We start from the raw sequence: 26880 nt of genomic DNA, 5'->3' as shown, positions 1-26880 counted from the left end.
CGCATTTTCGGACAGATGGAGCAGGAGAAAAAGAGAGAGGATGGTCTTTTATGATACGATGGTGGCCTGATGGTGGCACTGGGGACAGATATTGATGTTTAAAAGACATGGAAAAGTTCATTTTGCATAATAAATGACCTTTAAAGTAACTGTAGATGTCAAATGTTGTACACTGTAGTAGTAAAATGTAAAATATTTCCTTTAAAATCTACTGGAATAAATTATAAAGCAGTCAATGCGGTGGAAATATAGTAAAAAAAAAAAGGGAAAAAAGTACATTAAAGTACTTTTTTTTACTAATAGTACCTAACATTTTTATTGCTTAACTTTTACTTGTGGCGTTTCTACAATTTTGTTTTGCTGCTTTTACTTACGTAAAGGATCTGAGTCCTTATCTAGTAATGATCTATATTTAACATGTAAACTTTGAATCTGTAAAGTAACTGTAGATGTCATTGTGCAGTAAAATGTATAATAGTTCCTTTAAAATGTAGCTGAATAAAGTAGCCAATCCAGTGGAAATATAGTACAAATAAAGTAAAAATGTTCTAGCCCAGTACTTGAGTAAATGTTTTAGTTTAAAAAAAAAAAAAACGACAAACTCACAACAGACTCCTTCAATATCTTTTATTCTGCAACTTTTCATTTAGCTTTAGTCAACGGATCAAACATACAGCGCTGTGACTGAAAGAAAAGACGTTAAAGACCTCATGAAAACAAGTATTTTGTCTACAATCTGATTGTTACTACTAATAGTGCCTTGCTCAAGTACATGTTGATATGTTGAAGCGTCTTCCGTCGACTTATTGGTCTCCTGCTGTTTACACTCACTTGTTTTTTGAGGTTTTTAAGTCATTTTCTTTCTCTTTCACATTTGATTTATTTCTGTTTTCTACTCTTTCTAGAGATGCTATTTACATTCTGATAATATAGACGTCAACAGTTCAGTTAAAGCAGCATCTGTACACAGTTTCATGAGGTGAGTGATGTCTGTTTTGCTTTTAGGTATATTGTACACTTTTGTTTCTCCTTGACATTAAAGGAATACTTTTACATGTTAGTCTACTTGTTCTGAGCACTAAGAACTTTCGGTGAAAACTGTAAAATTAGAGTTAAGAGTTTAGAGTTTAGGAAACAAGCAGGTTTTTTGAGTCTAGTTTTGATTAGAAATGTGTTCAGAGAAGAAAACTACAGGACTAAAAGTGTTCCTTTAATGGATCTGTTTTCTGTGGTGAACATGGCAGGTTATTGACTAAGCAGACATTCATTTAATGGAAGATGGTTCATTGTTTGAAGAGGTGAACTGGGACACTTTCATGTCAGCAAAGAGAAAAACTGGCACAGACAAAGTAAAATGAAGCAAAATTGCTTCTTTCCTCCATATGTACACGTCCTTAAACAGGAAACTAAATAGTCAACTTTTAATCATTGCTGCAGGTGTATTTACTCTGAAATATTACTCTGAAACAACTACTGAGGTACTATGCTTTTTAAATTTGACTGATACGATAATACTAAAGGCCTTTACACACCGGGAGCGTTGACTGTTAACTCCTAGGGACTTTTACTTTGGAAATATATCTAAATTTATACAGTAAAAATGTTTGATTTTCAGCATGTACGTAGTCAGAGATGTTCTGAAGTCTAATATATCTGTCACTGTCAGGAATTATTTATTACATTTTTACCAGCAACCACAAATCACACCTCTAAATCTAGCTTGTAGTAATAAGCAATATGACAAGGTGATTAACATTAATATTATGTTTGTTTATAAACTGACTAAGGAGATCATATTTCAGTAGAGGTGGGAAGGACGCACGGCGCACGTTGTACGCACAACGTGATTGGTTGATTCCTTTATTCGTGCTGCAAAAGCTCTGAAAAGGTTGCTTTTTCATCTGTGAAAACAGTTCGAAAAAATATATTGAAATACGAATTACTCACATACAAAAAAACGCCCCGGTGTGTAAAGGCCTAAAGATGTCTAAATCAATTGTTACTAATAGCAATGGTAAAACTAAAAAGGTATAAATAATATGCTAAATTGCATTCATCTCAGCTAAATTTACATCACAAGAACATGAAGCTTACCGCATTAAATAATTCAGCATTATACACAGCCTTATTATATACATAAGATACAATATTTAGCATTTACAAACTGTACATTCTTAAAATAGGTTTTTACTTTTGTGAAATAAAAATAAAATGCCCTTAAATTTCTGTTGTTGCCAACCGTCTCAAACTAACAGACAAGTTATTTCTGCAGTGGAAATGTATGAAATGCGTCACATGGGACTTTAAGAGTAATTATTTCATAACATATAGATTTCCATGTTAGCATTGATGGAGGTTGGCTTGTGATTGATGGTGTATAAATATGACACCTTCCCTTTTAATTTAGAGACAAAAATCCACCTCAGCTGAGAGATTCTTCAAATTCTCAAAAATAAATTCCCATTTTAGCAAATAAAGACTTCAATTATAAATTGATCGGTTAAGAACTGAAACATTAAATTAATCATTTAATCAACTGACAGAAAATTAGTCAGTAAAAATTAGGATAATTGTAATTTGTTTAGCAAAAATGCCCCAAAGTATACAGGTTCCAGCCGCTGTATATGTGATTGTTTTAGTCTCGTCTTTAGTTAGTAAAATCTTAAGCTATTGACTGTTGGTCCTTTTTTTTGTTTACCTTTTTATCTGATATTTGAAGGAATACTTCACCCACCGACTGTGACCGCTCCATCCTCCACACGGCGATTGTCTTGTTAACATTATCCCTTATATTATTGGGTTTAAATCAGGAATATTGCCAAATATCCAACTTTGCTTTTCACTTTGACACCAACTCCTCCGCCATCGTCTTGTCTGTCAACACTCTCTTGTCCCGCGTTTGTCGTCCGACTATGTATTGATAACATGCCGATGAGTGAACATGAACTAATTGAGTTTCATTTCTATAAAAAAGCAAAAAGACGGCGGGAGCGGTTGGCAAGTAATGTAATCGGTGTATGCCGGCAATTGCCGGTAATTGGCAATATGCAAGCCAATCTGAAAACGGAGGAAAGTCTTGATGAATTGAAGTAAACGGGGTCCAGGTGTAACAACAGCAAAACTATAGACCTTTTCAAACAATCTAAATGGGCCCCATTCTATTTCCTGTTGCATGGTTTGTTAATGCAGTAGCTGACAGGAAGTAAACTTGGACCAAAGCTGTTACCCTAGCAACAGAATGGCAATGAAAAGATCCGTAGCATAAGCGTACTGCTCTTCCAGACTCGCAGCACGCCTGTGCAAGCATGAGACAGTAGTGGAGGAAGTGTTTGAAATAGTCCGGTTCTGTGAAGATGCATGTGTTTGGGTAGTAGTGATCATAAGACTGGATAAATGAGACGTGGATTATATGAGACGTGGATTATTCAGTTGTGTGAGAGTTTGTAAACGAATGTTTTGATATAGTTTTGCTTTTGTTAAACGCGTCCCCCGTTTACTTTAATCATGCTTTGCTGTTTTTAGATTCTCTGTTTGCTGTGGAGGCACGACAGAAAAACTCTTTCTTCAAGGATTCAAGGTAACATGCGGCGAGTAATTGATAAAACAATAATTTTGTGGGTGAACTATTCCTTTAATAGAAAGTAATGGCAGGATTAATTAATAAAAATAATCATTAGTGACAGTCCTACGTCTGTCCTTTATACAAGTCGCATTTTTACAAGCCGAATGATAAACAATTAAATTACACTCACACAGTATGTGAGGCAGATTTAGAGTAACGGAAATCCGAGGTGGAGTTCCAAAATATGTACTTTTAAAATATTGTGAATTAATTGTGGTTAGGATTTAACATTTAAAAATGCATTTTCAGGACAGGTCTCTGGACTAACTTTCACTCTCATGCAGATACAATATTTTTATTAGAGAAGATGTCATATTTCTCAAATGTTCTCAAATCAGTTTAAGGCAAGTTGGGCTTTTATAGTTGGAGATCTGTCAAATAGTAAGAAAATGGAATCAGATAAATACGATTTTAGGAATTAAACTGATGCTATACTTGCAATATTTTTCTTGCAAATATTTATTTATTTATTTACTGTTCATACATGTGATCACTCTTAACCACTTCAATTAACAGTTGTGTGCAAACTATTTCTTTGTGCGTTACTGTAATAATGCCTTTCAGCTGCAGGTGCACAAAGAGAAACTGTGCAAATAATTGTCTCCTACATCAAACAGCAAAGTCAGTGTGCAAAATAAAAATGTGTCCTTTTCATCTCGTCAACAAACAAAAGCAGTGAATGTTTGACCTTCACTGATGTGCAGTTACAGCTGATAATCACAGGAGGGCAGCAGTTAAATATCAAGTGAAGAATTATTGCCTTTTTAATGAAGCTTAAATCTTTCTATAATTTTACTACACAAGCTTTGCAAGCAAATTCTGGTTTTGTGTGGACGTTTGTGTAACTTAAACAGATTTAAGTCCACATTTTTGCTCAAATTCACCTGCTGTCAGGTTGGCGCCCAGTAAAACGGACCACTGGCTGCATTCACAGAAGCTTAAAGATCAAAAAGACATTTTATATCTGCTGGTTTTAAAGTAATTTCTACCTTAAGTCAACAGAGACATAGTTAAGGCTCTCAAACAGCAGTGGAGGAAGAGAAGAGCATTAGTGTGAGATTATTTACCAGCAGTGTGCATTGAAGTGTGTGTTAGGGTTTCCTCCAGGTCAGGGGAGGGATGGCGGTGTTAGCGCTGCAGTAAGAATCGCTGCTCTCAGACTCGGCTGGGAGAGCTGGCTTTTTCTTCTCCTCGCTGTCGGAGTCGTCCACCGTCAATGTGATGAGCGAGGGCGACTTCCTGTAGAGGGAGAAAACATAATGTAGATTTAGCCTTTGTCACTCTGTCGGCTGCTCAAATGTTTCCAACTCGTTGAACCTGAAGGGGCAGAAAGCTTCACTGTTCTCAGTGGATTCAAACATTTAGCACTTTTAAGTTTGGCTGCCGACCGCCGTCTACTATAGGTAATACACTGACTATTGATAAGTCCCTCATACAACCCCACTGAGAAACATCCAAACTAAGTTTTGTGTTGCGTTTGTTATTCAAAATTTTGACAGTAAATTAAAATTTTTACTACAAATGTATATTGGTTATTGATCTCCTTGATTACTAATAAAGCCCTAAAAAAATGTATCGGTCGTTCCCTAATGATAACACAAAAGGCACAACCTGCGGCAGCCTTGACCCCATCCTATGCAGTGTCTGTAGCCTGAAGTGTGCTGACCAGTTGTTCTTTACTGTGTACCGGGCTGAGGGAGGAAGGTGGAAGGTGGAAGGATATTTTCAACGCTCCAAAACTCTGAAAAAGGCTTCAGGGCCAGTATGGAGAGAGGGACGATAACAGCAACCTTTTTCACAGCATCTTCACTCGTCATAGTAGGAAATTCACAGGTTTAACCGACAACATTAACAATGGCTCTGTTCCATTAAATTGCCCCAGTGATGAAAGCCAGTGATGCACAATAACCGAGTCCTCAACACCAAAATGGAATGCAGCCATCATTAATGTTATTAATTACACCCCTGGTTGTCCTGCTGTGACAAGTCCAAATGTCTGCAAGTCTTCCAACACCCATCTTAAGTGAGTACTGTATTCATTAATATACTATATATATTATTGATATTAAAATGAAGTATTAATATTAGTATTAATTACTAAAACTATCCTTTCATTATTTTTATTCTAGTCAAACTGTATATGACATGAGTTAATGATTTTTTTATCATTAACTCATCTCATTTTTTAGTTTTTTGAGTGAGTGAGAGAGAGTGAGAGAGAAAGAGTGAGTGAGAGAGAGAGAGTGAGAGAGAGTGAGAGAGTGAGAAAGAAAGAGTGAGTGAGAGAGAGAGTGAGTGAGAAAGAAAGAGTGAGTGAGAGAGAGAGAGAGTGAGAAAGAGTGAGATAGTGAGAGAGAAAGAGTGAGTGAGAGAGAGAGAGAGAGAGTGAGTGTGAGAGAGAGAGAGAGAGAGAAAGAGTGAGAGAGAGAAAGAGAGAGAGTGAGTGAGAAAGAGTGAGAGAGTGAGAGATAGAGAGAGAGAAAGAGTGAGAAAGAAAGAGTGAGTGAGAGAGAGAGTGAGTGAGAAAGAGTGAGTGAGAGAGAGAGAGTGAGAAAGAGTGAGATAGTGAGAGAGAAAGAGTGAGTGAGAGAGAGAGTGAGTGTGAGAGAGAGAGAGAGAGAGAGAAAGAGTGAGAGAGAAAGAGAGAGAGTGAGTGAGAAAGAGTGAGAGAGTGAGAGATAGAGTGAGATAGTGAGAGAGAAAGAGTGAGAGAGAGAGAGTGAGTGAGAAAGAGTGAGAGAGTGAGAGATAGAGTGAGAGAGAGAGAGAGAGAGAAAGAGTGAGTGAGAGAGAGAGTGAGATAGTGAGAGAGAAAGAGTGAGAGAGAGAAAGAGAGAGAGTGAGTGAGAAAGAGTGAGAGAGTGAGAGATAGAGTGAGAGAGAGAGAGAGAGAGAGAGTGAGAGAGAGAGAGAAAGAGTGAGTGAGAGAAAGAGTGAGTGAGAGAGAGAGTGAGTGTGAGAGAGAGAGAGAGAGAGAGAGAGAGAGAGAGAGAGAGAGAGAGAGAAAGAGAGTGAGAGAAATTGAAAGCTGAATACACATGAATGGCAAAAGTGACATATTTTTTCTTAGGAAGAATTCAATTACAGATCTATTAAATGTTAAAATGGCCACTAATTTTTTTTAAGGACTTAAAGATATCTAAAATGTATTTTTGACTAGTACAATCAAAGTTGTAGATATATTGAAATACACTTCCTACTGGTAAGAATGCTATTGTGGATATCTTTAATTACCACCGTGACTAGGATAAAGGCTATTATGGATATCTAAAATGTAATGACAGATAGTTCAGGGCTCTAGACTGTGACCAAAATGATCGCATATGTGATCTTTCTTTGGGAGTGTGCAAGTTAAATTTTTACCTAGTCGCATTTGTGCGAGTACGTGATTATTACTATTTTGGTAACACGGTAAGAGCGTTGGATATTGCAGATGAAAGCAGTCCTTTTTGTTCCTCACTGGCGCAGCCTTTCTCTCCCCTCCTGCACTCTCCTCTGTTCTGTGTAAACCTTTGCGCGTGCACATAGGCCACCCCTACCTTAAGGGCATCACATACTGCAGGGCACCAAAGTTTCGCTGTTCCCCAAAATGAAGCGGTCTATTGCTGATTATTTTAAAAAACCAAATGAGGATAGAAAGGAGGAAGCTGGTGGTGAGGGAGAGTCTAACAGAGGTGCCGACTCAGACACCACCGATGATGAATGTGCAACAGGCACGGAGAGACTGGCTGACAAACAGGTGAAGAAAAAGGAGTACCACTTTCAGCCACAATGGCTAACACAGTAGCCGTGGTTACGGTACGAGGGGAACGCTATGCTGTGTGTTTATTGTAGGCAATGTGGTCATCAGAATCAGTGTTGAGAGGCCAGAGCTGATGGACTATGATGCCAGGCAGGATGTCAAGCAGTGGCTCTCCCAGGGAAAGAGGGTTAGGAGGCCCAACTTTAAGAGCTGGCCCCTCTGAATTGCAGGGTTTGAAGGAATGTTGTGTTACGTTCATTTAATTGAAGTTATGTTAATTTAAGTTAAGTGCAAACATACATTCTGTTGTCATGCTTTGCTTTTAACAACATTTTTGTTATGTTTTCTTTTGATGTTATAGAAGATGACCTATTTTGTTAATCACTGTTCGTGGCAGAGAAACTTAATATTCAGATTAAAATATTTTGCAAATATCAAGTTTCGAGGCATTGTCAATGTTTCACTGGGGTATGTAAATTAAGACAACTATTTATTAGCATGCAAGATCATTGATTAATACCATGCTGTAACCCAAAAAAAGGGTGGGACCAAATCATGTGCTTGTGCGACCAACTGAGAAAGTTGGTAGCACCAGTGCTACCAGTGGAAAAGTGAGTCTAGAGCCCTGTAGGTGTTAAAACAGTTTGCCATATCCAGTTCATGTTATAGTGGTTGGTCTGATTTCTTGTGTGTGTGTTACCTGTCTCCGCTCTGTGTGATGAGTCTCCTGCAAGTCTCCATCTGGACGTCCAGCCCTCGTTTCATCGAACACATCTCCATGTACTCGTGCAGGTGACGGTTCATGTCGCTCTTGGCCGTGGCCAGTTCCAGCTGACCAGGACAGAGAACACAAATCCATTAACTCTACTGGCACTACTACCTCTAATTACTCCAATTAATACTATTAGACATTTGGGAAGTGGAAGGAGCTATTCTGGACGCCGCTGGTTCTGGAAGTAAAAGTCCAGTTCATTTTTCTCATAGGCAATATTACGTGACATAAAACACATATGCATAAAAACTTCAAGGTAGACTAACTACAACTCCCAAGGTGCATTTCGGCATAAACAGCAAAACACAGAGCTTAAAATGACTGGCAACACAATCTGTAGCTTAAATCAATTCATTATTAAATTCTGGGTCAATTGCGGGTGAATTCAGCTGCTGTGGTGCCGTGTTTTCTTTACAATTGTAACGACGTAGTATTTAGTATTCACTCCTGCACTGATTTACGTCTCTCCAGGGCAACTGTAGCTGAGGCTCATGAATATTATAATATTTAGACTCATGGGCCATTCCAAAATGACAGACCGAAACAAATGTAAAGAAAAACTTTAGATAGGAACACAGAATGGGTAAAAACTCTTCCAGAACCAGCGACTCTGTTGTTACTGATACTTTGACAAGTATAGCAGAAACCAGGGATGTCACAATACCAGAAATGTAGTAGTCAATACCATTTGCATATTGTTTTTTGTGAATTTATTATTAATCCCTGATGATATACCTCAAGTTTCTCACCAAAAACTACATTTGACAAGATTACATCTGAACGCATCATGATAACGTTATAATTTACCTTTCCCCAGTGCACATTTTTACTGAATAGAGTTTGAGCACATCATAACTTAATTCAACCTCTGTTAACGTTAGCTGTTAGCTCCATTATTTAGCCAAGCAGGACTGTGCTGCCCACCGGATGCTAACAACTAACGTTACTAGCTCTTATGCCAATTTCAACACAGTTTGGTTATTCACAATGTAGCATTATCAGGTAAATGTTCTATTGTCCTCGCTGTTAGTCTTGAGCCCTGACGGTACCTGCAGTACTGCAGAAAAACGAATACTGACCTGGACTCGAGACTAACGGCATCCCGTCCTCGATAGAAAATGTGTTTGAGATGCAGTAAACTCGCTATCGCCGTGTCCAGGGGACACCCTGATAATGCTACATTGTGAAGAACAAATTTGTGTTGAAATCAGCAGGACGAGAGCCAGTTAACATTAGCTGTTAGCTTCATGCAGGATTGTGCTGCTTACCGGTTGCTAAAAGCTAACGTTAACCAGCTCTCCTGATTTACATTATACATTTACATTGATGTGTTCAGGCTCTATTCAGTAAAAATGAGTATTGGGCGAAGTTAAATTCTAACGTTATCATGATGTGTTCAAATGTAATCTTGTAAAATGTAATTTTTGGCGAGAAACTTGACTAAAATAGTTTGAAGGAGATGTTTTCACAGCAATATAAACTGGATAATAGAGAGGGGATTATGACCTGTTTAACTTCCTAACAAAAAGCAGTAATAAAAGAGTGAATGTTGAAGTACCTGGGATTTATTGTTTTACTTTTGTTTTTTTACTGTGGTATCAAATTGGTATCGAGAATCTTGGAATTTCACTGGTATTGGTATCAACCACCAAATTTCTGGTATCGACATCCCGAGTCCAAACTACACTAAGAACTCTAAGCCACTACTAAAAACAGTAATGGTATTACTTTTGATGCTGTTCCGATAATAAAAACCTTGCGGGAACAAGTTTTTTGACTCAGTAAGATGTGATGAATCCTCACAATGTGACTATGAACATATCTGTCCCCGTAACGTAATAAATACAATGCAGAAACAGACTCACCTCTATCTGGTCGATGGTCTCCTGGTATTCCTTCTCTCTGGATTGGAACAGAGACTCTGTGTCTTTAATCACCTCCTCAATGGACTCCTCCTGCTGCTGCAGCTGGATACAAGGAGTATATGTGGAGAAAAGAGAAAAACACTGTTCATTTACACCTATATAGCTGATATGGAGCTGTATAATCATCAGTCATCAATATGTTTCTGTGTTGCTGTTAAACCTTAGTGCATGCTAACTGACAAACTTTTAAATAAGACACCAAATATAATAGAAACTTAAAAAATATAAAACCAAGTAGTGGACAGAATACTGGAAACACTACAATATAGGCTAATAAAATCCAACATCACCACAAACTACACAGTCCTGAAGAGATTAAGGTCTGAGCAGCCAAAATAAGTAACTTTAAACCTATGTGGGTGCACCACAGTGTGTTAAGGTATTTGAATCTGTTTTGGTTTCTTTCAGCTCGTTGCAAAGATGGTCATTAGCCTCTCTGGCTTATTAAGTTAAAAACATCTTACAGGTCACCAGGATAGACTCAAGTCGTCAGCGTCACCAGGTCAGGTCAGATCAGTGAAGTGGTACAAAGTAAAACTGATTGAACCGACAGGAGACACCGGTGGCTTCACTGACAGAGTGAAAATGGCGCTGGATGGGGACACTGCGACCTGGGCTTCTCTATACAGTGGTCACATTTTGAAGGAAGCTTCTGTTTCATCTAAAGCTGCTGTGGCTTTGACTTCTCACCATTTGTAGTTTTTAAAGATGCAGGTTTTTTATATTTTGAGGTAACAATTAACAATTTCTTATTTAGAAATTGTCCGTTGTACTTCTTTATTTTGCAGGTTTATCAACCATGACAGTATTTTAACTGGTATTCCATTTTGAAAGCTTTGTGAAGAACACAGGGTTGAATCCTGATCTTCTGCTTCAAACCCTGATGAGCTATGTTAGCATCTAAGCATTAGTGACAGTTGCATCCAGTTAAATAACGTTACAGTTCCCTCAAACAATGTATAACGAAGATGCACATCACAGGGGGTTTAGAAGTGGGTGGCCGACTGAAAAATAAGTAGGCATACGCTGTATACCTGCGTATTCCTTGCACTTCAACCCCGCTTAGATGACAAGCTAAATGTCACATAAAACTAGTTAGCCATATCCTCAGATGACCATAGATTAACATTACATGAATCTTCAAACACCACTGCACGAAGTAACCTAAATCTATAGCTAATGTATAGCTACATGTTGCAAAATGACTTTTACTCTACCACGGAGGATTCATCACTTGACATAACTGTCTGAGTCTCACTAAACCATAACATATGCAAGTTGTGCAACGAACTGGCAACCATTTGTTTTGAAGTCAATGCAATTGAATGAAGGAGGGAGAGTGCGACATCTAGTGGCTGAATGCTATCAATAGCACCTTTAAATCTGTTAGAGTTAGTGTGCACAAAATGAAGATAATGTGTTTGTGTGAGAGTGTGTGTGCACGCACCTCTCCCTGTGTTTCCACTCCCAGCGGGTATCCAGGAAAATCTTCCCAGAGCAGCAGAGTTTCCTCTGTTTCCTCCCAGGCCAGACTGTCACAGTCATCTTCAAACTCACACTCCCTCCTGGACAACACACACACATTAGACATGTGGACTACATGGTTTAACATCAGTGTGTTGAAACATTACCAGCCAAAACACCCACAGCTGATTCAGCATCCTCTGCATCTGCTCGTTGATCTGATTGGCCGACGTGCTGCACGACTCCTCGTCTTTAGCCCCACCTCCCTCGCTCTCGGACATGCTCAGTTCATCTCCGTCCCCGCCCTTCACCGACTGCCCGCTCGGTTTTCTGGCCCTCAGAGTGGAGGGGGGCGTGGCCACCTGCTGGAAGGAGACGTGTTTATTTAAAGTGAAGGTGGATGATGAACTCTGCAGTAGAAATGGTCCGCCAGTGTCTACATTGGTATTTTTGCTTATTGTGATGTAGTTTCTTGGAGTATCTTCAATTGCATCATAACCCAAAAATCTGTACAATCTAAGCTACAAGGTTATGTCAGTCAATAAAAAAAAACAAAAAACAGACATTTGTCTCAAGATTTTCCTAAATAAACACATAAAACATATTGATCCAAAAGATTTCTCAATATAGAAGCATGAACAAAATATTTCTTAACACTCCTTACGTTATTTGCTCATAAAAATGAGAATATCTCAAAAACTAAAAACGTACATAGTTCAGAGTGCAAAGTTGTTTTAATAGTTTCAGCTACAATAGAAATATCTCTCCAGTGACTGCAATGGTATTTTTGTGTTATCATCACATAACATGATGTCAACATCAATAAGACAGAAGCCTTAGCTTTCTATTGCAAAAAGAATGGATGCTGTAGCTGTTCTGGATTTTATTTTAGATTGATTTAAACTGCATCATGCAAACAACGATCTCCTACAGGCCACCCGCAAGAAGGCCGTTTTCAAAGGGTTAAGGACATTTTATCACCACAAACGTACCTGGAACATGTGGATCATGTCCTCACAGTTCCTCTGCTGGGCGACGTCACAGAGGCGGGCGGTGATGTCGATGCGGCGGCAGATATCCATGTCCACCTTCATGGCCTTCTCCTGGATCTTACTGTCCAGATCTGACAGGTTCTGATGGAGATAGAAAATGTTATTATTCTACATTCATCTAAATAATCTATTTTGTTTAGCTATATTTACTGTTATGCCTGCAAGATGAAGACATTCTTCTTCATTTCTGAATATTTTGGTCAGCTTTAAACATTTTTCCTACTTCAAAAATAAAGTTCAACGCAGCTCAGAGCAGACTTACGTTGCTGACGAGTCCTTTAAAGAGGACAAGTTCTGCCTTCAGCTGCTTCACCCTCAGAGCCAGCTCATCCTGACACACCTCGCTCTCCTGCAGGTCCTGCACACACACACGTACACGCGGGCGCACGCACGCACGCACACACGCACGCACGCATATTACAGATGTTTAGGACTACACTATTTGTTGTGCATCTTGTTTAATACTCTATACTGTATGTATTGGACATATTTAAAAAAAAAAAAAGAGGATAAAGAACATGTGGTTTTCATCCTTCGGATCATTTGTTATGTTTAAAGGAAGAAGAGCAGAGGTGCATTCAGAAGAATTAGAGAAGAAGAAGAGCTACATTTTGTAGGGAAGTGTGGCTACAGTTAAAAGTTGATTGCATCTAAATGTCACTTTACCTCCTCCAGTTCAGCCACCTTCTCCTGCAAGTCCATTCTGGCTGTGTACTCTTCCTCCCATCTACAAAACACACACAGAGAAAGTAGTAATGTAATCACACAGAGGTTTATGCAGATAAATCAGCACTTTGTAGCAGAAGAACAGACTGAGATGATCACATAATATCCACACACTATTTGACCGAGGCTGAGCTTAAACTGCAGGACTAGGAGTGTTCTGAAACACAACACATTTTCTTTCTGACTGATTCTCATTCTAATGTAATGTGATACATCTCAGGTCAAAAAACAAATGTGAACTCATAGCAATATTAAAAAGAAACACATGCAGAGTGGCAGTGACAAAAATACCAATACCAATTTTGTTTTTAGCCACAGTAGCAGAGTGACACGGCAATGGGTCAATCGGTCGGTCACTGTCCAGAGTCAAATATGTGGTGAAACTCACTGCGATGACATTTGGTTTATACACTCCAGGTCCAGACAGACTGAATCCGTATTACCTTGGTGTTGGATGCACCAATCCAAAATTGTCTCTTTTGATACCAATTCCAAAAGCTCAACTCAGGGTTTCTGACTATACCGATCCAATACCAGAGCTCTATTTCTCCCACATTTAAGATCTCTATACCTCAGAGATTGCTGTGGCACTAAAAATTCAGTTGCTGTGATAGCAAAAAAAACAATGAATGTTATAATGACATTCACAAACAAACCATATTTAATGTGGATCTGTCATGTTATGGCCGATATCCCATCCACTAAATGAGGTCAGTCTCGTATTGGTATATCCGTACCAAGGTTGTGATAGTTTTAATTTGTTTTTTTTAAAACTTTATTTTCGTTTTGACTTTTCGATTTCATTTTAGTTTAGTTTTAGTTCGTTTTCAGTTAGTTTGCTAGTTTTAGTTTTGTTTCAGTTTTTCAGAAAGGTTTTGTTTAGTTTTTATAAATTTAGTTTTAGTTCTCAGAAGTATGTAGCTACATACAGTATACATACAAATACATGCTACTGTGTAGAAATGGCCATAATGTTTCATGTTTAATCTTCGCGCTACTTTAGTGTCTGATGTGAAGCAATTACGACATAGCGGTCAAGTCTGTTCAGTTTCTGTGGTTCACCGCCACGAGAGTTGGTGGAAATTCATGCTGTCTCCTTTTTTCAGTAGAGATATATTATAGTTCAAAAAGTCAAACTGAAATGAATTTGTTCATTTTTATTTTTATAGTTTTTTTTACCCAAGTAATATAGTTTCAGTTTAGTTTCAGTTTTTCTTAAAGGATATAGTTTTTATTTGGTTTAAGTTTACTAAAAATGATTCACTGTTTATTTTCATTTTAGTTTCAGTTTTAGTTTACTATAATAACCCTGATCTGTACTTTGGTGATACCCTGACTTTTCCTATTGTGCCAACAACAGGTCAGACTTTACACTATTCCAACTCTTCAGTTCATGAAATGATATCTTTAAAACTAAATGACCAGATTCCCATCAGTCTCAGCTGTAATTTTACAATAGTACTAACATTACCATGCTGCACTTACAATGACTTGGACAGACTAACATTCAAGTGAATCTCAGACCAGATCTGAATACGTACAGTTGAAGCTGACAAATTCAAGCATAGATGGAAACAAGTTGAGCAAAATCAGAGCGTGTAGAGCCGAGTCTGACAAGCTGTGTCTAGAAGTCCTGAAATGGCCACCGTACATGGAAATAGCCTTTGATTAAGATAACAACATCCTTCCACTGGTGCCACCCTCAGGCTATTTCATGCCTCACTGTTTTTGATCTATTGAATGGTTTTGTTTTCTGCTGCTTCTTCTACTCGTTCTAAATGCTTTGCAACTGTTTGTGCGTCTTAAATACCATCAACAAATCATCTCAGTTGTTCTGGCTTCTCTCCATTTTTGCATCCTTTTTGTCCTTCACACTGACACTGCTCAGCTGGAGCTGCTGTAGCACTGAAATAATGACATCATGTCTCTGGAGGACGACCTCAGATCAGATGCCTCCATGTTAACAGAGATCATTTCTAATATGACCATTCAAGTACACAAGTAAGTAGGTTTCATGCATTGAATGAAACGTGACTCCGTGCAGATTTTTGCTGTTTATACTGATAAACATCAGATGTGTGTCACAAATGAGGGGGAGAAAATCAACACTGGGTTGAGAGAAAGACACTCAGACACAGATGTGATAGCACCTCAACAGAGACAGCAGAGAAGAGGGTGTCACAGTGAGAGAGCTGATGTCCTTGTTGCTCTCATCTGTTTGTCAGTCTCAACACGTGGCTCTGCAGTGAGGCTGCTGGACGGCATTATGTTAGACTGGCTACACAGATGCTGGTTTATAACTGATAAGCATAACTGCTGGATGATGCAAAAGCTTATTAAAATGTAGCAAAGAGTCCATCTGAATAATAAAGGCCTTCACATTGTGTGTTTTATCTGAGATTTTTCCTTTCACTAGAGTGAAAGCGACTGCTGCACTCACGATCTGCGATGTCAGCAAACGACGACGTCATGGAGAGGGTGACGTAAATTCAAACTGACACTACCTCCTGTTCTGCCTTATATCAACAGCCAACTTTGACTTCCTTAAAAGGAATAGATCGATGTGATACACACTTATTCCCTTCCTTGTCGAGAGTTGATGAAAAGATAGATACCACTCATGTCTGTGTGTTTATGTATGGAGCTAGAGCCAGGAGGTGACTAGCTTAGCTTAGCATAAACACTGGGAACAGAGGGAAACAGTTAGCCAGGCCCGGTCCGATGTTAAATATAAAATAATAATATATACACTTACCAACACCTCTAAAGCTCACGTATTAAAACCACATATCTTATTTGTTTTTCTGTGCTCACAAAGTAATCACCCATGTTCTATGAGTACCCACGAGTCTCCCCTTTACAGACACGCCCACTTTATGATCATCACATGCAGTTTGGGGCAAGTCATAGTCAAGTCAGCACACTGACACACTGACAGCTGTTGTTGCCTGTTGGGCTGCAGTTTACCATGTTATGATTGGAGCATATTGTTTTATGCTAAATGCAGTACCTGTGAGGGTAATGCATAAAGCAGCATATTTGCCCACTCCCATGTTGATAAGAGTATTAAATACTTGACAAATCTCCCTTTAAGGTTCATTTTGAACAGATAGAAAATGTGCGATTAATCGCGATTAACTATGGACAATCATGCGATTAATTGCGATTATATATTTGAATCGATTGACAGCCCTGATTTATAGTTATCTTCATAGTTATCTTCATGATCCCAGAAGAGTGCATATTGTTATTGCTTCAGATTAATACATGTGGTTTTAGAATCACATGTTCAAAAATCACATATAGGTGTAATGTCGACTTACTTTTGGCCATGTAGTGTATATGTATTCATAACTGAATAGAATTGAAAGCGTAAGAGAAATCCAAAGAGAGCTGAGTGAGTGTCAGCGCCAGCCTGACGTTGCAGAGCCTCACATGGGACAGAAGGGGGGAGGGGGGGTTGAAACAAGGTGTGTGCAGGCAGAGATGGATGAGGAGAGTCAACGGGGACAGCAGCAAACAATTCAATAGAAAACAGAGAACAAGACAGCAGAGAGAGAGAGAGAGAGAGAGAGCATAAAAATGGAGAGGGAGAAATGTGAGGAGAGATAAAATAAGAGAGAGGGAGGTAGAGGGTAACAGATAAAATGGAGAGGAGACAGAGAGGAGACATGGCAGACTGGGTGACATCACTGTTGGCGGTCACAGGCCAGTGCTGCATTGCAGGTACCAGGACAAAACTCAGCTGGTAGGAGGAGGAGGAATAAGAGAAAGAGACTAAACAAAGAGGACCAAAAAAGAAAGGAACAGAAGATGGGAGACAGCAGAGTGAGGGACTTCAATGTGAGAGGAAAAACAATAGCTCATGTTAAACCTTTCCCCAGACAGTTCCTCCCTTCAGACAAACAGGCAGCCAAACATTTACAGCTACAGCTAAATGACTCCTTTACCCTTAATGGAAGACAGCCTCTATAATAGAGCTGTGATGTGGAGGCAGCTGCTGATTGTGGGAGTTATATACTGTACATACAGTACATAGAAACACAGCTACAGTCAAGGACAGTGAGGTCATTTAGCAACCTGAGGGGCGCTTACATTCTATGATTAATAACTGGGGGGGAGGGGCATATTTATGAGTTAATTCCAGTGTTTTAGATTCAATAAGTTTAAATTTGACTACCTTTTGCCAGCAGAAAAAAAGGATAGATACGAGGCTTTAGCATTTCTCCAGCAGAATTATATTCCTGGCAGTTTAGAGAAGGCCATTTTGGTTTCTGGTCAAAATTGTCTGGGGATTTTGAAGGGTAGTTAGATCTTTTGTATTCATGAATCAATCAGGAGAGTTTCATATATCAAAACCTTGAAGTGCTCCAACTGTCAGCCACCTGATATTGTTTGAAGAAAAATGAATGGGACTTTTACTTATGAAAACCTGAACCTCACATATCAACCTCCCAATTCACAAATCTATGGTAACTCCACTTCAAAACTACACCAGTGTGCAAAAGACGTGCACATCTTTCTTTGAGTTCAAAAATGTTAATGATTTCTAATTCCTAAAGACTCACAGAATGCTACTTTTACATTTTTTTTTACTTTATTACCTTTAGAAAAAGTATGTTTCGAGCACAAATAGGCTATTTATCAGGGGCAGAGGTATAGGAAACGGAGAGGGATCTTTACAAAGGGAACATTCTTCAGTGTTTTTTTGCAAAGTGAAATAAAAACTACGAACATTAAAATAAAGTCTCATCCCTCCTCACTTCCCATCAAATCAAACTGCCTATTTCTCCCAAACTGGTGTACATTTATTTAACACTTGTGAATCATTCTGTACTTTGACAAAATCACATTAAGGAAGCAGGATTCTCTAAAAATACTGATTCATTGGAGGAAATATTTCAACCACTTCTATCTCAAGAAGAGCTTTCAAACTTGAATGCAGTTTAGTGCTGCACTAAAATGTAAACGATGAGCACAGAAACACACAGGTCAGAGAGTGAGTTGTTGCTGTTCAGTAAAACTGAAATCGATGTGACTGAAGGTTTGTCTTGCAGCGGCATCCTGCCTCAGCAGGCTGAAGCACAAAGCAGTGAGGTCAGTGCTTTTTAGCATAAAGCAGCAGTGTGTCAGTGTACGAGTGGGAAACAGGTCAGTGCTCGAAAGAACAAAACAGAAGCTGCATGCTGAGCAAAACCCTTCACACACAAAATAGAGATTTGTTATGTGGCATGTCAGACTAGAGGCCTTTACACAACAGGGGGGGTTTTAGGGCCTATTTTATTTTTTCAAACTGTTGTTTTTGTCATGAATACTTTCACACAAAATTCGAACATAACGCGGCGAAGACGCAACATCTTTTTCGGAACGAGGTTGATTTTTCTGAGCTTGTGCACCACGAGTAAAGGCATTAACCAATCACGTTGCGCAGACCGGGTTGAGTTGCGTCTAAATTTATAAAACAACAACAACATGGAGGCTTCGTAGTCCGAACCAAGATAACAAACTTTATCTCATTTCAATGTTAACAAGGGCATCGCTGACCAGATCCACTCTTTCCCTTCACAATAAAAGCCCTATAATAAAAGGCAAGTATTTTGCATTTTATTATTATTATTTCTTCGTCAAGCCCCCGGGGTGCAAAGCCTTAATTCTTGAGCTGCAACGTGATTAGCTGTAACTATTTTATTAATCACCAACTATTTTGCTAAACAATTAATAATTCTTTACTCCTCTATGACAGTAAACTGAATATATTTGAGTTGGGAACAAAACAAGACATTTGAGGACGTCATCTTGGGCTTTGGGAAACACTAATCGACAGTTTTTTTAATAGACCAAAAAACGAATCAATTAATCCAGAAAATAATCAACAGATTAATCAACAATGAAAATAACCGTTAGTTACAGCCCTACTTAATTCCTCATTTTAAAACCAACACAAATGCTGCAAATGAACAGGAATTCCTTGTATTCATTGATAACATGCTCTGCACAATCATATCTTCCTGAGGATTTTGTTTCTTTTATATGCTGTTCTTTTAATCCTATCATGTAAGATCCTGCTGTAGGTGACAAAGGTCACAAAAGAAAAACAAACAAAGAATTCAAGCTGCACAATGTGCAAATAGGTTTTGATGGCTTCCAACGTCATATTTATTGATTAAAGCTGCAGCATGCAATGCTTAAAAATCAATTGTCTTGAGCTGCAAATAATGATTATTTTCAAATACTGATTAATCTGCAGATTATGTTCTAGATTAAAGGATTAATTGTTGGTCTGTAAAATGTCAGAAAATAGTGAAAAATATTCATCCCAGTTTCTCAAAGTCCAAGGTGAAGTCTTCAAATGTCTTGTTTTGTCAGTCCAAAACCCCCAAATATTCAGTTTAATATGATATAAAACAGAGAAAAATAACTAACAATTTATAGATTATCAAAATAGTTGGAGATTATTTTTCTGTCGATCGACGAATCGTTGCAGCTCTACAATTGTCATATACCTATTTTTTATTGTAAAGGCGTTCCAATTTTTTGGCAGGTACAGTAAGATAACCACTTAGTTTGAATATTGAACAGATAATAACCCAATATATGAGTAAAATATTATATGTAATATCACTATTGAATATGCTGTAAAGTTCAACAGAAACTGTTTTCCAGATGAAACAGATTGGTGAGAATATTAGTCTGTTGCCAGGTTAATCTAGTGAATTAAATACCAGACAAATCAAGATGCTTCTTACATTGATACAAAAAGAAATGCACTTCCAATTTTTTTAGGACATTGAGCTTTTATTAATAAAGTTTGAATGCACTTATGGTCAGTCACTTTGGACAAAATCATCCGGCAAATGAATGTCACGTAATGCAAAAAAAAACATCCTGTAAAGCTTGCCATAAAGTCGTCCTGCTCAGCGTTTTGCAGCGCTGCACTCAATGACCCAATACAAGCAGAGACATTAAAGCGATCACGCTACCTCAGCATAAACTCTTTGGCAAAATCCTTGTGGGGGGACAAACTCAAATCACTCAACCCTACTCAACTATAATGTTTCAGCCTTTCAGAGAGATCAATGAATAAAACCTTCAGTGCCAAAATACATTATTACTGGATGCTTTGGCAATGTTGTTCTTGTACATTCATCCCAATAAAGCATATTGAATTCAATTGAAATTGTGGAGCAGGAGCTAACGCTTGGTAGTGAGGTGGCACATCGACTTTCAACAATACACTTTCACTAGAAACTGAGTGTACAATTTGAGTATCTAATACAAAATGAAGCATGAAAAACAAGTACTATAAGGTTCAATACAGCATACTGTACTGTGTATAATAACTATGAAAGTGTATTGTCCCACCCCACTACCTAATAAACTGACAACTGAGTATGTATGGTATATAGTTTTTTTAGGCTATTTATTTATACTATACATATCCTGTTTTTATATACGTCATTTTGCTGCTGTGACACTTTAGCAGGGCTCAACCATAAGGATTGCTGCTTGCCCGGAACAAGTAAAATGCTACGTCAGGCTAGTAAATCTAGTCCCTATTTTTCATCTTCAGAAATGAGCATTAAGAATTAATAACTGTGTACATCAAACTCATTCATCTCAACCTTTGTTTTTCCAGTAGGCATCCTCAGTGTTTATCAAGTTAACCAACTTCAGATTGCTTCATTTGTGTACAGCTAAAAAGCAGCTCAGCTGGGTGGCATTAGAGAGGATGAGGGCCAAACTCCAACTATGTACTGCACAGTTTGCTGCAAGTTTGAGAGCAAGGCGGATATAACATGACAATTAACTTTAGTCTTTGTTATTTGACAACCACTAATAAATACAACTATTTGCATAGGGGCAAGTGAAAATTGCCCGAGAAAACATTAACTTTTAACCCTACTGTGTGGGATCAATATCTGGTTATGATCTTACAGACTAACATCACAACCAGACAGTGACTGTCCGCTCTCTGCTTGATGCTGCCATCCAATAAGTCTTTACTTCATAGTCTGACTGGTGGTATGAGTCATTCCCAGTTAAAGTGGAGCTGGGTTGGGAGGCATGAATATGTCCTGCTGCATAATGCTTTTATCTTTTACAACCCCCTTAAAGCTGCATTTCTATAGTCCTTATCTTGGTGCTACAGACCATCCAGAATAATATTATGACAATGATCCTCATAATGCAATCTGACACTTTGTTTTGTTGCCTTTTCCTGTGGAAAACTCAATCCTCCTCACACCTATTTGACACAGCACATACTATATAGTAGGGCTCGACCGAGATATCAGTTGCCTTTTACTTGTTGAACAGATTTAATATGTGTATTATGATGAAAGACAGTCTGTAAACCACACATTGGACAAGATTTTATTTTTGTTGCTCGATTTATTGTTGTGATATTTTTTTGAAATGATGTTTTCTTTTATATATAGTGTTTTGGTTGGTCATCTTAGAGCTGGCCAATTTTTCAGTATAGTCCATCTTATCTTATCTTTGAGAGGAATTGTATGATGATAATATGATGACATTGTGTTATTAATTTAAAAAATGTTTTTTTTTTTTTAAATAATGATTTCAAACAAACTGATTTTTTTCACTTTATATCAAGGCAAACTGATTAAAAAACTGCATTGAATTTGATAGTTTTTTTTATGCAATTTTGCCATATTGTGATATATAGTATATCAATATCAAATATTCTTATATTGTGATATTAATATTCGATGATAAGTTGCACACCCTGACAAGAAATTACCTCAGCAGGAAACAAAATCACTACACACTATGCATCAGAAATCTGCCACTTAAACGCCAAAATGTTTGTGATATTAATAATCGACCAGTCATGGGCCATTACTACATTAAAAAGTTGCGCACCCTGACAAGAAAAGACCTCAGCAGGAAACCAAACCACTGCACACTCTGCGTCACAAATCAACCACATGGATGGCAACATGTTTGCATTAGAATTGATGATCCATCAACCAGCCATGGTCAAAGTTTCAATAAACCATAATCAATATGTGAACAACTCTTACCTTCTCTTGTACTCGTCTCTCTCTCTCTTCACCTTGGCCAGCACGTTGTACAGGGCCCTGATCTCAGGGGTGATGGTGTCAATCTGGACCCCCACACCGTCCGGGTGCGTCCAGGAGACCCCGGGGCCCGTGACGCACGATTCCCTCCCGGTGCCGAACCGGCGGGTGTGGTTGAAGGACCAGATGGTCCCGGGGAGGAAGCGCGGTGGAGGAGGAGGGGGTGTGTGGTTGGTGTTGGTCCCTGTGTGACACGAGGACTTCTCATTGATGTTGGTGTTGGTGTTGGTGATGGTTCTGGACGGGTCGCTGGGACTCAGGGCCGGGCTGATGGAGAACCCGGATGTGGTGAGGTTGGAGTTTGAATCCGTGGAGAGCTTGCTCGGGTGGAGGTGTTTGTTGTCGAACAGAGGAGGAGGGTTGAGGGTCGGAGAGAGGAGGCCACTGGGCAGGTAGGCCGAGTTGTTGGCGTTGTGGAGCTGGATGAGACCTGGTCTGGATGGAATAGGTCCAATAAATCCAGTCTGGACCCCCATGTCTTTAGTCAGCGGCTTGTGGTGTCCCTCCCCTCCAGAGTTGTCCTCCAGAGCCTGCTGCAGCTGCTTCTCCAGCACCTTGTTCCTGCGCTCCAGCTCGTGCACTTTGGCCAGGAAGCACCTGAAGCGCAGGTTCAGGGTCTTCAGGACGCTGATGTTGGAGCCCAGGTCGTTGCGCAGCGCCGTGGCCGCAGGGGGCACGCGGTGGAGGGGCGTGCTCAAGTGCAGGTAGGCCAGACCCGAAGGCGGGAGGGCACCCAGGTCCAGACCGGACCACCCATCAGACCCGAACCCGCCGGGCTCCCCCAGGAAGTAGCCAGGCTCCGGGATGGCGGAGTCGTTGGGACCCAGACCCAGACCCAGACCCATCATGTGGTGGGGGGGCTGCTGCGGGGCCAGGAAGCCACTCTCCCCCAGGACCGGATTCATGCTGGAATAGGAAAATCTGAAGTGCTCGAAATCCGGCATGAACCCAGATTTCTATATATTCAACTCTGCAAATAATTCACTCTAGAATGTGAGTAGAGTCCGGAACCGGAGTCAGGTCCAGCTCGTTGTTGAGTCCTCCTCCTGATGTCACCCGATGATCACCTGTATGTAGAGGAGCTGTGGGTTAAAGCCACATGATGCGGGTTAAAGGATGCTTGAAGGGCCGGAAATCAGAGCAAAACTACAAACTCCTCCTAATATAATAATAAGGCGATGCTATGGGGAATCTACAGTACAACAAGGTGCCTCTACACAGGAATCCACATCTCTATGTAGACTATTCAACTCAGCAAATAATTCAGTCTATAATCTGATAATAGTCCTGAACCGGAATCAGGTCCAGCTGCCTCGTTGTTCCTCCTGTTTTCACCTCTATGCAGAGGAGCAGTGGGTTAAAGCCAGATGATGCGGGTTAAAGGATTCTCCAAGGGCCGAAAATCAGAGCAAAATGACAATCTCCTCCACATATAGTATGACAGTAATGGGGACACTGTACAGTACAACAAGGTGCCTCTACACCCGCAGACACACCGCTGGTTGCTGCAGCAAAATGTACTTTTACGCAGCACTAAATTCTAGTCGAGAGATCACAGTGGCGACGCGCACTATCATCAAATGTTTATTCTAAGCCCTATAATAAAGCGCTATGAGATATTTTGCAGCTGTAATGAAATTATAAGCACAGTACCTGGAATCCGAGGAGAAAACAGGAACTTTGGCACCAGATAATGAGGTGAATGAGTTTGATCAGAGAGTGGAGCAGCGCGGTGCAGCAGAGCAGCAGAGCTCAGACACAAACATAGTCTGACTGCGGCGGTCACATACCGTACTGACTGGAACAGAGGAGCACCCTACAGTCTGTCTGAGCTACCGTACTGAGCAGAGTAGAGGGGCACCTGTGCTAAAGCCGCCCAAAATAGATGGATTTCAAACTTCCTGGATCAATCCTATGGAGGCTAACGTTACATCATTCAAAATAGTTTTAAATGATTTTAGTTCACCTTTCAAAAACAAGAAATAAAAGACAAATGTCCACATTTTCCCCCCAAACGGTTTCATACTCCCAGTGATCAGTGGATCTGACGTAGCTAACAGCTAGCTTGCTAATAACCTCTTATGCTATGCTCCTCCCTCCCACTGCGAGGTAGCATCATTTAACCTAGTTAACGTTTAGTAGTAAAGCTTGATGGATACTAATTTCACCTTCTTTTAAACGCCTCCAAATAAATGTGTTGTAACTACAAGAGCCAATCGCATTGCCCGTTAAGACGTGTTAGCTAACGTTAGCTAGCATTCTGAAATCCCTTTTCACTGTATGGCAGCTAAACGTTAGCTAGCTCACGTTAGCTAGGTGTAACATGTAACCAGGTGTTTGGGTGTAACGTGTAACCAGGTGTTTGGGTGTAACGTGTAACCAGGTGTTTGGGTGTAACGTGTAACCAGGTGTTTGGGTGGAACGTGTAACCAGGTGTTTAGGTGTAACGTGTAACCAGGTGTTTGGGTGGAACATGTAACCAGGTGTTTAGGTGGAACGTGTGTAACCAGGTGTTTGGGTGGAACGTGTAACCAGGTGTTTGGGTGGAACGTGTAACCAGGTGTTTGGGTGGAACGTGTAACCAGGTGTTTAGGTGGAACATGTAACCATGGCTGTATTTGAAACCGCATACTATACTAGTAGTACGTACTGATTTGGCCAAAATGTAGTATGTAGTATGCAGTATGCGAACAAAAGCAAAATCTCCAGTATGCCAAAAATACCCGGATGACGTACTGATTTGGAAAAATTCTCCAGTATGCATCAGACCAGTCTATCTCGCCTACTGTATCCCACAATACAATGCGCTGGGACGGTCACTTTCGAAATTTTTGTAATGGTGGACATGGCGGATGGCAACATCCCGGAGACAGCGGTGGACAGGGAGGAATATAAATGTAAGTACCACTTATAGCATATTATTTTTCTAATTTAATGTAAGGACAGCAATTCATAAGTGCTACTGTCTATCTGTAACGAACGTCATTTGTCCTACTAACGTTAACTTTACCCATAGCAAAGCCGTAACTTTTAAGTTAAACCTACAAAGCTAGCTAACGTTTGATATCACGGAGACAGCAACGTTAATCTTAGCGAGCTGTCAATAAGAAAACAACACAACATACATATCTTAAATCTATCGTACTGATATTTTTGTTAATAGGGACAAAGCAGGACACGGAGGCCCTTATCCTCTGAGGACTTCAAACGAAGCCCTCTTCAGTGGGCGGCGGAATGCTGCCCTAAAAGGATTTGAGTAAGTTGAGTGATTATTAGCTTTTTAATAGATAACTTTGCTTGCCTTGTAGGTAGCGACCGTTAGATATTTAAATTGTTGTATTTTCACGTAAACAACTACCTTTTAATTGCTGTTTTTTGACAGAGTTTGTCAGGGAGCAGTCTTTGGTGGGCAAAATAGAGCCCACCCAAGTTAAAAGGAAGTGGGAAAACCTAAAACAAAAGTACAAGGTAAGTTTGTGTCCTAAATTGACCATTTAACCTCATAAGTTCTGTTTGACCTCCTAAAATGGTATTGTTTTTCTGCTGTGAGCTACACAATCCAAGAGAGCAAGAGATGCAGTTGTCATGCCTTGAATGTGCGTGTGTGTGTGTGTGTGTGTGTGTGTTGTACAGGAATTGAAGGCCCCTAAAACAGGCATAAGCACAGAGGGAGGAGAGGCCACTGCCGCATCCTGGAAGTGGTACTCACTGATGGATGAGGCGATGGGCCGGAGGCCAAGCATTACGCCCCCGGTTACCATCGACTCATCCAGCCAGGATGTGGTGGTGGTCTCTCCTCCCTCACCCAGGGAACCCCAGACTGAGGGAGAAACCCCCTCAAAGAGAAGGAGGGAGCCAGAGTGGGTCCAGATTTTGAAGCAGGTCACTGAAAGGGATGAAGAAAGAGAGAAGATGTGTCTGGAGAAAGAGGAGAGAAGGGAGAAAGAGGCACTGGAGAGAGAGGAGAGGAAGGACAGGGAGCAGCTGGAGAGAGAAGAGAAAAGGGAGAGAGAGCGGCTGGACAGAGAGGAGAAGAGAGAGAGAGAGTGGAGAGAGTGGTTGGTGAAGAGAGAGAATGAAAATGCAGAAAGGGAGGAGAGGAGACAGAGAGATTTGCTCTCCCTTGTTGAGACAATTTTGAAAAATAAATAAATATATAGAATATGTTTGGATTTTGGTATCAGCTCTTTCATTTACAGTGATAATGTTGTTTGTTCTAGTGTCACATAAAAATCATCTACTTTATTCACATACTCATATTCATTCATTCTATCTACATTCATACAGCTATTTTACTTATAATTTTGACAAGTAATTATATTGTATCGTAATTATGATGTTATCCCCGAAAACATATTAATATATCAATTTAACATTAATAATGCTGATAATGATGGTGTATTTTGTATCACAATGAGGGTGGATGAGCCACATCATCATAGCCATCATAGAAATTATGAATTTGAGACAACATAC

General features: G+C 39.7%; 2 protein-coding genes across 4 annotated transcripts; one reads left to right on the top strand and one right to left on the bottom strand.

The window, feature by feature from the left end:
* Positions 1–612: 612 nt before the first annotated feature.
* Positions 613–24681, bottom strand: iffo1a (intermediate filament family orphan 1a). Of its 3 annotated transcripts, none has more exons than XM_037795466.1 (10): positions 24058–24681; positions 22348–23486; positions 13244–13304; positions 12840–12935; positions 12518–12658; positions 11709–11887; positions 11509–11626; positions 10002–10103; positions 8065–8195; positions 613–4861 (listed from the first exon to the last, which is right to left on the bottom strand). In XM_037795466.1, exons 2-10 carry the CDS (start codon positions 23346–23348, stop codon positions 4714–4716), a joined length of 1977 nt encoding a protein of 658 aa, XP_037651394.1. In that variant the 5' UTR covers positions 23349–23486; positions 24058–24681; the 3' UTR covers positions 613–4713. The 3 variants fall into 3 exon arrangements, with proteins under 3 accessions (XP_037651394.1, XP_037651392.1, XP_037651393.1); XM_037795464.1 differs by having other exon boundaries at positions 11709–11890; positions 24058–24679; XM_037795465.1 differs by having other exon boundaries at positions 11709–11890; positions 22348–23471; positions 24058–24679.
* Positions 24682–25786: 1105 nt separating this feature from the next.
* Positions 25787–26653, top strand: LOC119503619 (protein enabled homolog). The gene is made up of 2 exons (XM_037795482.1): positions 25787–25872; positions 26038–26653. Exon 2 carries the CDS (start codon positions 26116–26118, stop codon positions 26554–26556), a length of 441 nt encoding a protein of 146 aa, XP_037651410.1. The 5' UTR covers positions 25787–25872; positions 26038–26115; the 3' UTR covers positions 26557–26653.
* Positions 26654–26880: the final 227 nt, after the last annotated feature.

The sequence above is a fragment of the Sebastes umbrosus genome, chromosome 15 (genome assembly GCF_015220745.1).
Source record: "Sebastes umbrosus isolate fSebUmb1 chromosome 15, fSebUmb1.pri, whole genome shotgun sequence".
Lineage (NCBI taxonomy): Eukaryota > Metazoa > Chordata > Actinopteri > Perciformes > Sebastidae > Sebastes > Sebastes umbrosus.
This window is presented reverse-complemented; position numbering and strand designations above follow the sequence as displayed.